The 12,180-nt window shown below is 42.1% G+C and overlaps 1 protein-coding gene across 1 annotated transcript; it reads left to right on the top strand.

The window, feature by feature from the left end:
* Positions 1-1,637: 1,637 nt before the first annotated feature.
* Positions 1,638-11,503, top strand: TRHR (thyrotropin releasing hormone receptor). The gene is made up of 3 exons (XM_038128262.1): positions 1,638-2,862; positions 9,019-9,399; positions 10,158-11,503. The coding sequence occupies exons 1-3, from the start codon at positions 2,068-2,070 to the stop codon at positions 10,161-10,163; spliced, it is 1,182 nt and encodes a 393-aa protein (XP_037984190.1). The 5' UTR covers positions 1,638-2,067; the 3' UTR covers positions 10,164-11,503.
* The last annotated feature ends 677 nt before the right edge of the window (positions 11,504-12,180 follow it).

The raw sequence follows: 12,180 nt of genomic DNA on the forward strand, positions 1-12,180 counted from the left end.
TCTCACTCTGTTTCCTGGTTTGAATCTTTGATTCAGTGCCCTGCTGGGTCCCTGGGTGTGACACTGACTCTGTGATGTCTCAGTCCTGGGCTCCCTCGTGGTGCATTTTATGCTGAGGGTTTGAACATCAGGGGCTGCCCCCACTACGGTCACACAGCTTGAAAAGCATGGAGTCCTAAGGGGAAATCTGTCCATTTTGAAGGACAAAATGTTGTGGAGTATAGAGGGGCTAGAAGGAATATTTTTTATGACACTCAGGCATTACAGCAGCACTGACCTTCTTCCTCTTTCAGCTGTGTCCAAAATAACAGCATCTGCAGATGGTATGAAGGACAATCAAGATTTTATGTTTCTGCTGATATACTGTTGGTCAAGTAATTGGCAACCTGCATTTTCCCACAGGCCACTGCAAGACCACTGTCAAAACAATCTAATTCTTTTCACCCCTGTTTCTTAATCTGTTAAACAGGAAAAATTATATTTGCTTTACTTCATTAAGTATTCTTGTGTCAACAGATAAAAAGTATGTGATCACAACATAGGCAAATGGAAAAAAAAAGATTTTAACTGAGTGGCTTCAAACCTCTGGAATTGTTTGAGTCTGATTTTCAGCTCTCATTCAGGTGATACTCTTTGTCACCACCTATTGTTTAAGTCTACTTAAAATCCTAGTTTCGCAAACACGTGCCCGTGCTAAACACTACGGTCTGTTTTGAAATCCAAGATGCCTTTCCTCAGTTGTGCAATATTTTATTTTGTTGAATCTTTTGTTTCCTAAGCAAAAAGCAAAACCAATTGCCCTAAATGCAAAAAAGAAAAAAAAAAAAAAAGTGATTTTAAGATGAATTTGCTCTTCAAACTTTTAACACAATAGCATGAAGAGAAATGGTGGGCTGAGGATTGTCATTGGGAGCCAACAAGGGCACTTTCACAGAGCCTTACAGAGGGTTTGCTATTGTTTCTCTCACTAAGGCATTAAGATAGCAAGTGAGACAGGAAAGTGCAGTCTCCAGGTGCAGCTGAGCTACTGAATTGCACTGCTCAAAACAGTTATTTCCACCAGTCTTTGATTTGTCTGTGGTTTTACACGACCTGACTGACCGTGGAGGAGTTTATTCCACCGGAGGAGAAGGTACACTGAGGAAGGAGTGGTAGATTAGTGACATTGTGCGTGTTGTGTGCATGCACACGTGTGCCTGTGTGACTGATCTCATTAAGAAGCAATTTGTGTTGTGATCATTTTATTGTTGCTCTGCTGCAATTCAAAAGAGTTGAAAGGACTCAGGAGTGATGACAGCTGTAGCGATAGAGGTTTTAAACAGAATCTTCTATTAAGTAAAAAAGACTCCTACATTTTTTTCCTTCTGTTTCAAAAGCTGGGATGCATTTGTTTCTGGAAAGCCCTGAATGGACTATTACAGCTCCTCGGAAAGCAGGAGGCAAATGTAAATCGCCGTCACTTTCACAATGGCACGGCGGCAGTCAGAATTCTACAAATCAGTGCAATTTAGCTGCCAGTCAGCTCCCCTTTGTTTGCCACAGTGGATCAATACGATCGATGCTGTCATGATAGCTGTCTGACAGCAGAAAGAGAGAGCGGCGTGAAGCAGAAAAACTTCGCGCATCCTCTCGTTTCCCGTCCCGCTGCTGTCTCCACCCTCGGGGCGCGGCGGCTCCTCCCGGCAAGCGGCGGCGCTCGGCCCGGGCGGCAGCTGCCGAGCAGGGGCTGCGCTCCCCTGCCGCTGCAGGCAGAGACTCCCCCCTGCACGGGCTGGGCTTCCCTGAATGCCTCAGACCAGCTGTGAGGAAACAGCCTTTCAGCCTGTGCAAGTGAGCTGGGGCCTCAGAGGGATTAACCCGTCTGATAGTTGACTTTACAAAGACTGAAAGTCCAGGTGCTGTAGGGGGAGTGGAGGACGGTACAGGAATGGGACTGTGAGTGCATGGAGAACGTGTTCTGGGGCTGCAGCTCACCCACGCTCTGCTCCAGTGACCCTTTTGCAGGGGACCATGGAGAGCAGGTGCTGAGATCGAGTGCTTGGCAGAAGCAGCAGTGGGCTGGTGAAGATGGAGAATGGCACAGGAGATGAGCAGAACCAGACTGGGCTGCCACTATCAAGCCAGGAGATCATTACAGCTGAATACCAAGTGGTCACCATCCTCTTGGTCCTCCTCATCTGCGGGCTGGGCATCGTGGGCAACGTCATGGTGGTTTTGGTGGTCCTCAGAACCAAGCACATGAGAACTCCCACTAACTGCTATCTGGTGAGTCTGGCCATGGCAGATCTCATGGTGCTTGTGGCTGCAGGACTCCCCAATATCACAGAGAGCCTGTACAGATCCTGGGTGTACGGCTATGCCGGGTGTCTCTGCATCACTTATCTCCAGTACCTGGGAATCAACGCTTCTTCTTTTTCCATCGCTGCCTTCACCATTGAGAGGTACATAGCCATCTGCCACCCAATCAAAGCTCAATTCCTATGCACTTTTTCAAGAGCCAAAAAGATCATTGTTTTTGTTTGGGCTTTCACCTCCATGTACTGTATGCTCTGGTTTTTCTTGCTAGACCTTAATACAGTAGCCTACAAAGAGACCACTGTGGTGTCCTGTGGCTACAAGGTCTCCAGGAGCTATTACTCTCCTATCTACATGATGGACTTTGGTATATTTTATGTTGTGCCAATGGTATTGGCAACCGTCCTCTATGGCCTGATTGCTAGAATACTGTTCCTGAACCCCATCCCTTCAGACCCAAAAGAAAACTCTAAGACCTGGAGGAATGATGTGGCTCACCAAAGCAAGCCTGTGAATTCCAAGATGACTAACAGGAGTTTCAATAGCACTATTGCTTCTCGAAGGCAGGTAGGAACAACTATTTGAAATGGCTTTCTGAAACCTAAACAACTTGTTTTAAAGCTCACTTGTCTGAACCTGTGGAAAGAGGTAAAATATATTCTTCCTTTTTTTAAGTAGTCAAGTTTAAAATCAGTGATACACAAATACTTTTTTTTCTTGCCTGTACATTATTACCTACTGCAAGGACAAAAAAAAACAAAAAACAAAAAAAAACACCAAAAAACCCCAGTATTTTATTTCCTTTATCAGAAAGCAGTTAGGAAGTGTCATATATGACGGAAACATTTTTAACTATAATTTCTTTACATTACAGCTTGTTAGTAATCTTGCCAAATACACAAAGTGACTCTTGATTTATTTTTGAGATTTGAAGGGCAGGAACTATCCTGCGAGTTTGGGACACTTGAGGCTGAGTCCCAGCTAAGGCACTATGTCACTCAGCAAATGCAGTCAAGATGTAAATTTTCCTGGCTCTAGCTCTCCTGTGAAAAGTCTGTTTAAGGAAGTCTGCATATAAATTGCTTTGTAAATACTAAATATCTTTGTTTCTCTGTCAGAAAATATTTTTTGTACTGATGGCTCAGAACTGAGGCGTAAGCTCGACTAGCTTCTTTTTATATGATTGAATATGTATGCTGCTGTGTGTAATAATACCAGTGGAATATAGTTAGCAGATTAATTGCTGGCTGTTTGCAGTAAACCACATGGTGTGCAGCAGGTAGCACAGCTGGTGCAGTGATGGGAAACACAGGGTGCATCTTTTGCAGATGGCTCTGGGGATATTCTTCTTATTCTTTATATTTTTCTTATTTTGCTTCAATTGGTACTGTTATGAGAGGGACCATGTTCTCTTATCACAGAGATGGCAAAAACCTCAAAAGTTAACTGAGATGCCTTCTAGAGCACTGAGCCCTCAGAGAGCACTAGAGCTATGCTTGGAAACACACAACAGAAATAGGTGGGCTAGGTTAAATTTAATTATGTAGCCTATAGTTAATAGTCAGCAAGTGTTTAATGTTGTTTTTCTTTGTCCGTTAGTTAGTAGAAGAAGATAACCTACTCTTCAAGTTAATATCACTTTATACTTGATTACATGTGCTTAGTATCACTTGAAAAACACTCAAATATTTTACATTGAACACTGATGAATATGGACACTGTTATGTCATGAAACCAAAAAGTGAAGATTATAATGTGATATCTTTTATGTCTTGTAAAAACAGCAAGACTTTCTCTAAAAGCCTAAGCAACCTGATTGCTTACAGCAGCTTCATTATAAGCAAAGCTAGAATTTGCACATAGTACTACACAGGAAGCAAAGCAAGGATAGCGTGGCATAATTAGTAATATTTTTTGTATAATAATACATGCAATAACATGCAAATAACATGCAAAAGACAGGCAGTGGTGTAAAAAAACAAGAGAAAAAACAAGTATGTATTCAAAAAAATCAAGAATCTCCACAGTTAGTAAGTCACAAAAGGGAAAATTTCCTGCCACGCTGACAAGGACACATATAGCTGACAATACAGTCTGGCCTGACCGTGAGTCCTGCTGAAATGTGAAACTCCGTGTCTTCCTGGACCTGTGTTTGCACTACAGGGATTGAGGAGTGTACAATACCCAGCATGTGATCTGTACAAAAGGTGTCTGAAAATGTGGTGTGAACTTCCTACTTCTGTAGCAGTTGTCATATTTATCCAAGCATATTTCTATGAAATTAAATGTACGCATGTTTCTGTAGGGGGGTTGGCTCCAGCTGAGAATGGGAGAGAAAAAGAGAAGTGCTCCTATTCTTCATGATCCAAGACAAGGACAGGCAGACAATCTATCAGTTATTGTCATGGGCAGTGCAGACACAACTTGGGGAAAATTAATAGTGCCAATTTTTTGCCTGTTGTTATAGCCACAAGTTACACTCAGTCCCTTTCCAGTCCCTTTCCTGCAGCAACCGGCAGTGTGGGGCCAGAGAGTGCTGCAGTCAGGTTGCAGAGGTTGGTGCCTTGTCACTCCTTCCTTCTCACCCTTTTCTTCTGTTTCAGTGTGGGTCTTGCAGCCCACAGATCACAGATTTTTTTCCTTTTCCATTCATACTATGAGTACTGAATTACATGTCTGCATGTAGGTTTCAGACTTTCCCCAAAGGAATTCCTACTTTCCTCAGATATCAAGGAGAAAAATAAATGCAGCCTTACATAGCAAACATGTTGATTTAAACTTGAGATGGACTCCAGCTCACTTAACAGTATGTGTATCTCACCAAGTTAGTTGATTAGTCCAATCAAATCATCTAAGGTCATCATGGCTATCATGGTCAGTTATAGCAGGTCGATTGCTCTCTAGAGAAAGTCCTCTCTTGGACAGTGTTGCAGTCATGACCTGCTCGCCAGAGAAATCCCTCTGTTCTCTCACAGCGCAGCAAGCACAGATTCCAGCTTGCAGTGCAAGGTAAGTTTTACACGGCTTACATGAAATCCTCAATCTTATCCCTTGGTTTCACTTGTGATGTTACTATATCAAGAACTTAATCCTTCTATTTATTGAATTCTCCTCCTCATTGCACAATTTCTTTTTGATTAGTCCATGATTAGGAAATCATGGACTGAGATATACAATCTCTGTGTGTTGCAATGAACACGACCAGGCACAAGAAGAAAGATGTTATTACATGCTTTAAAACACCACAGTGACTATTGCTTTTACTATAAGTGTAAGAAAGATTAGTACTCATAGGAGAAGGAAGCAATACTAAACTGTTTGTACCAGGATAGTGAAAATGTTTAATAAAAACCCTTCCTTAGAATAAGAAACTTTTGGAGCAGGAGGAAAAAGAGGATGCTAGTTCAGAATTAAAACACTGGGACTCTGTTTAGTAAAATATATTTTGAATATTCTTTAGAACGTCCTCAGAAATAAAAAGGCTTGAAGAATGTTTATATGCAGGCAGAACCATATTCAATCTCAAGCTCTTTTGTTATCATTCAAACTACTCTTGAAATTTGGACTAAGCTGAAATTGCTCAAAGTCTTTTTACCATGTTTTTAATCTCCCTAACTAAGAATAATTTGTACCCTGAGCATAGGACATACCGTGCACATCCACAAGAAAAGAGCAATCAGTGTATGCTTGCCTTCACCCCAGCAGTGAATTGAGGATGTAGTGCTGCTGTTTTCAAGGAGCTTTGGTGTATGCTTACAAGTAATAAAAACACGTTCTTTTAAAATTTATCCTCTTAGCACTCCACTGATGTCAAATAATTGGCATCTTCCCAATATATGTTTAGTTCTGTTTCATATAAAGTGATTTAAGAAAGGCATTTTGTTTAAACAAAGAGGACCAAACTTTCCTCTAAACAATTTATGTTCAGCAATAATGACTTTTGTTGTGTATAAGAATGAAGCTTTGGCCTCAGTCAGGTATTTAGATAATGAGTTCACCAGTAAAGCAAATTGAGGTGAATTTGTGTCAGAAGCCCTGAGTGGTGCTCACCCTGGAGTGGGGTGACAACCCCCGTGCTGGGACTAAGTAAGCCTTGCCAGGGCACCTCGTCAGAACTGCTGCCTTTTGCACATAGGTCATGGTCTGAGGTAGCTGAGCACGAAGAACCACTCCAGAGCCAGACTAAGGGGGATTTACCAATGAGCAAATAACTACCTGAACTCAGGGCCTCGTCTGTGTCTCAGAGACAACCACAGCCGGTCAGATGGGTCAGGAAACTGAATTTCTGACAGGCAGTAGAGATCCTGTGAGAGGTTTGTTATTTTTGGCAGCTATGCAAGGATATGTACTGCAGACATTTGAAAATTATAGTGAATTCTCCTCATTGTCCTGTATGGACTGAACCACCAAGAGATGCCACCAAAGAGATGCTACCCCTGTGTTCTGCCTCTTCTCTTGCGCTGCATGTAGACTCCGTGAAGGCATATGAGTATGTGAGTTGGTTCATTGACCTGAGCAAAATGAAAACCAGCTCTACAGAGTGCTCAGTTTCCAGCAGTAGAAGCTTATGGTGTTGGAAAGAAAATGTGCATCCAAATGCCAAGATACACAAATTCAGCTAATAATTTGCATACTACATACATACATACAAACATACATATATAATATACAGATATATATATTTGCAGTTTATGGGATACAGTCACTTGAGCAGCAGCAGTCTTTTATCACTGCTGTACAGCGTTAATTGTGTGACTCTGAATTACCCCCTCCTTGACAGTAAGAATAATTTACTTCTAGTCCAGATTCAAGCTGATAGCTGCAACACTGCAAATGATCCTCTGAGCAATTTTTCCTGAAAGAAATGTAAATTGCCAATGACTGGTAGGTACCGTAATGGAGTGCCCTGCTGAGCTTCTGGTAGCAAAGTACTCTGATGCCTGTGTAGGCTGTTATGCCCTGAATGCCTGAGCTGATGGAATACATTTGTTGGTTTGGCTCTGTCCCATTGTTCACCCAAGCTACACAAATGGTGGCTTTCTTCCTTTAAATGTGGATTATTTTCTGCAGTGAATGATTGTTCTCCACTGAATGGATATGCTCAGTTTGGAGGCACAGGCTGGAGCTGAACTGGAGGGATGAGAGCCAGAATGGGTCAGTACTGGGTCAACTCTCTCCTTGCCACCATGTTCATAGGGATGTCCCTTTCAGAAGTGAAGATAAGGAGAGATCATCCTTTGAGTTACCTGGAACATTCACATTTGTATCTTGTCTATTACAGCAACTGTGCACAGAAAATTAGAAAAGAAACTGTGTAGAAGTCATAATGAAATGTATCAGTCAAGTGACAAAAAAAGGAGATAGCATTTCTCAGTCTTATTTTTTACTTCCACTGAACACAGCGGTGGAGAAAACAAAAGTAAGGGTGAGGGAAGAACTATAAGATAAATTGAAGCCTTTGAATATGTACATTTAAAGACTGATAAATAGATAAAGATGCATCAATTTGTGGAGTAACTTTGATTTTCATCACATTCTTTATTATAATACCTATAAGGAACCGAACAAATTGGCTTAAAAGTGTGTCTTTCTAGAAAGATAGGGGAAAACACATTCATTAGGCAATGTGATGGCAGGTTTCTATATTGTGAGCTTAACTGCTCAGAAGACAATAGAATTGTGTACTCACAATTTCAAACTAAAGCCCACTTCTAAAACTAGCATGTGTGAGTGATCTCAGTGGTGTTATCTCCTATTGAAACTCTTATAAATCTACAATCAAAAGAAACAGTTGGAGTTCATCATAATGTGGGTCAATACTTTCTATTTCACACAATTAACCAAGTCATCTCCTGACTTCCATGAAGCTGTGCCAACGTATCCTCCCATGCCACATTTCTGTGTGCCTTCTACTTTCTTTATTAATATCTTTCAAACTTTCTTTAATGTAGAGACTGTTGAATACTGTCTACACCCGAATTAAGTTATTTACAAAAGAAAGACTTGTTTTAAAGTGGGTTTAATTTTTTTTTCCCAGTCATTTCTCATTCACTTCATTTCAGCTGTCCTGGGTTGTTCTTTTCTTTTTTCAAAAGAAAATTACATAGTAGAATAAAAGTTCTTAAAACAATCAAGTTTGATTGATAATCCTTTTTTCCCAGGCTCTGTAAACTTTATTTGACTTTTGAGAGTAAACATCAAATAATGAAGATCTAATTAAATATTGAGGATTTGAGGAAAATAAATTAATCTAATTAATCTCTTTTCTTCCTTATTTTTGGCTTTGGGAAATTGTTTTAGGCTGACTGTTAAACCAGATAACCTAAAAGGCTTCATGTTTAATTACTCTACAGGCTATACTAGTCTAAAGGCAGAGATCTAATGTGTTTGGAAAAAAAAAAACCTCTTTGTCCCTTTTTTTCCCATTTGAATCAACACCCCCCTTCCAGCATAAGAAGTGGAAATGTCTAAGGTCTACAACAGTTAGCTTACTGGGATATCATCTGGAAAGAGTAACTTAACAAAGTTAAGGAAGGATTTGAAGCCAAGGTTTTTGTACTTCCCACTGTAGAAAACCCTTCTGAATCAAATATTCATCAGAAATTCCTACTGGAGGATCTGTCCAGAGGTTTGGTTTGGCCCTAGAGGTGTAAGAATGCACATGTTCATGCCAAGGGGAGTACTGACCTTCTGCCCCTCTTCTGTCTCTCTGTGTTCCCTCAGGTTACCAAGATGCTGGCTGTGGTTGTGATCCTATTTGCATTCCTATGGATGCCCTACCGCACCCTGGTTGTTGTCAATTCCTTTCTTTCCAGACCCTTCCAAGAAAACTGGTTCCTGCTATTTTGCAGAATCTGTATTTATTTAAATAGTGCTATCAATCCTGTAATTTACAATCTCATGTCCCAGAAATTCAGAGCAGCCTTCAGGAAACTGTGCAACTACCAGCAGAAACAGGAGAAGAAACCTGCCAGTTACAGCATGGCCCTAAATTATAATGTCATCAAGGATTCTGATCATTTCAGCACTGAGCTAGAAGATATTACCAATACCTACCTGTCCTCTGCAAAACTGTCCATGGGTGATACCTGTTTGTCATCCAAGGTAATAGTTAATACATTCCAGTGTCTGTTGTGGGTCCTCCAGAACCAGAGCACGTTGCTGGGCGTGGGGCTGTGCTGGGGTAGCTTTCAGCCAGGACAGCACTGCAGAGGGCTGGGAGGGGCTGGCAGTGCCAGGCCATGCACCAAACAGGGCATGGCAGGGAGGGACACTGCCCAGCTCTGGAAAGCTGTGTTTTCAAAGTGCCTTGTGCCAAGCATGGGGGGACTAGGAGGATCTGAAGCATGCAGAAGGATGGGGAGAAACAACCTGGTTAAGCCTTCTTTTCTGAGGAACAGTGGGCTCTAGTGGAGCATCAGAAAGTGATTCTCAGGCATGGTGCCTCAGGTACCCATCTGGGAGGAGGGTGATGTTGGTGTCTGAGCTCAGGGATTCCTCTGGGCATGCTCTGGCTGGCTGCAGGGAGGGCAATGGGGTATTTTCTTGTGCTTTCCCCCCTGACTCCAGCTAGGGGTTGACCACACAGCTGATGCTAAGGAGAGGCTCTCCCACACACCAGCACTTTCATTCTGTAGTGTGGAGCACATCTCTTTAACCCAATTCTCTTGATGATGCACATTACTGTTTTCATGATGCTTTCTTTACACAGTACTTGCCTAAACGCTGTTTGTGAACCCGTACATTTAGATCTTAAAAATATAGATGATCTACAAAGGGGCTTAGTTTTCATTTGTTTTTGCAGATTACATGAGAGTGTAAAATATTCTTTCTCAGTTTGCCTCTTGTCTCCTCATTTTCAGGCCTGAGGCCCACCTGTTCTGAGTGTGCAGCCATGCAGGACGTTTGGATGCTCTGTTCCCACCAGCTGTATGAATTGTAAGGACATTTCTGCTCACAGAATTGCAGAAGCTACCATAAATCTTTTCATACCTGTCTGTGCCCTACAAGAAAATGCAGCATCTTGGGGAGTGAAAAGAGTGTGTTATTGAGGCTAACTGAATGAAGTACTTAATACAACCTAACTTCAGCCAGGTGAGTTGGCTCCAGGAGAATGCCTAAATCTTTCTTCCCATTGCCTGGCTGAAGAGTGGTCTGTGATCTCAGAATGAGCAAGGCTTGCCAGGACATGTCCATGGACACAGAGTGGGGCAGGGGATGGTAGGGGCAGTACCTGGGGGACCTTCCAACAGTACCTGGGCAGTACCTGGGGGACCTTCCAACAGCAGCCAAAATTGCTGCTGATAGCAGTAATTACCTGCCAGTGACTCCCTCACCCCACATCAGTGCAAATCTCATTGCAGCCATCCCAGCACGCTTCATTAAACAAGTGTCTGATGGCAAAAAGCACAAAATCTTTTTTTCCCTTGGTTTATTTTTATCTTGAGCAGCGTGGCATAGGAAGACTATTCAATGAATTTGCAGCAGGGAAGAAACAAATTAAAAAGTCAGTAAGAAGCATTTAAAATATCTTGTTTTTTTCAGCAATCAGGTTTATAGATGTACCGCTTTAAATGTAAGTCTCAGCTATTGCTGAATCCTGTTGGAAATTGACTTGTATTGAAGAGTATGTAACAGGCTTTTAACACCTCCTTTTATCTTGGTTCAATAGCAATTGTATCTAAGAGCACTAGAAGGAGTTTAGAGCTTTAATATTAATAATATCTAGGAAAATGAGGAAAATTCAGAGAAAAATGACACTTTTTAAATGTTTAAATGTTTAATGTTTTTAAAGTTTGTCTGTTAGAATACTTTAGGACATAAAGTGTTGTTAGAGGAAAAGTCATCATGGCTTTTTACTTGTCAGCATAGCCCCCTCCCTGCTCTTCCCACACAGGCCCATGATAAGCAGCCTGGGACCATAGTCTCCCTGATGTAGCTACAGACAAAATATCATGTCTTGCTTTGGCTCTGCTCTAGACCAGCTCTCATTCTTGCTAGAAGTTAATTTTCTCACTTCTGTGCTGCAGAAGCCCAGGAAAGTGCCTGTGTATTCCTGTGTGTCTTGAACATTTTGCACAGCTTTGTACATGACATTCTAAAACCTGTAAAAAATCTGATTCACAGAATCACAGAATAGGCTGATTTGGAAGGCACCCAGAAGGTTCATCGAGTCCAGCACCCTGCCCTGCCCAGCCCCATCCCCAAGAGTCACAAACCTGCCCAGTGTGGCTGACAGAGGCAGCCTTTGTAAGGCTTTCCTATCCAGTATTCTTTTGCCTACACAGCCACTTCTCTAATTCAAGCCACTTTCACTAATATTCAACCATATTTGCAAGGTTAAAGAGAATTAAAAATACCCTGATAGGTCTCAGATTTAAGTGTTAAAACTGTGAACCTATGTCTGCTGCATCCAAAGGACTCTATTGGGCATTCTCTACATGGCAAGGAGGACAAATTGCCCAAGAAGTTGTGGAGTCTCCCTCACTGGACATATTCAAGAGCCATCTGGACTCCGTCCTGTGCCATGTGCCCTGGAATGACCCTACTTGAGCAGGGAGGTTGGACCAGATAACCAACCATGGTCCCTTCCAACCTGACTCACTCTGTGATTCTGTGATTTTGCGAACAGTCTGTACCCTGCTGTGTCTGCATCCTTGCTGTAACTCCTGTTTTACCTTTGCAGAGCTCCACAGGCACTTTCCAGCTTGGCAGAGTGATGGCAGGGCATGGAAGGGACCAACAGCAAGGAGGTTTTAACAAGCCGAGCAGGTGTGACAAAATTCCAGAAGCTGGCAGAGCTTTGTCAGGAGCAGAGCCAGAAGCAGGACCCATGCAGGCTATGTTGCAATTTTTCCCAAATCCTCTGCATTTCCCAGCTTGCCA

This window comes from Motacilla alba, chromosome 2 (assembly GCF_015832195.1).
Source record: "Motacilla alba alba isolate MOTALB_02 chromosome 2, Motacilla_alba_V1.0_pri, whole genome shotgun sequence".
NCBI lineage: Eukaryota > Metazoa > Chordata > Aves > Passeriformes > Motacillidae > Motacilla > Motacilla alba.

Coding starts and splice junctions, on each gene's coding strand:
- TRHR (XM_038128262.1), top strand. CDS start 2,068: ATGGAGAATGGCACAGGAGATGAGCAGAACCAGACTGGGCTGCCACTA. Junction 2,863..9,018: donor CTATTGCTTCTCGAAGGCAG/GTAGGAACAACT, acceptor GTGTTCCCTCAG/GTTACCAAGATGCTGGCTGT.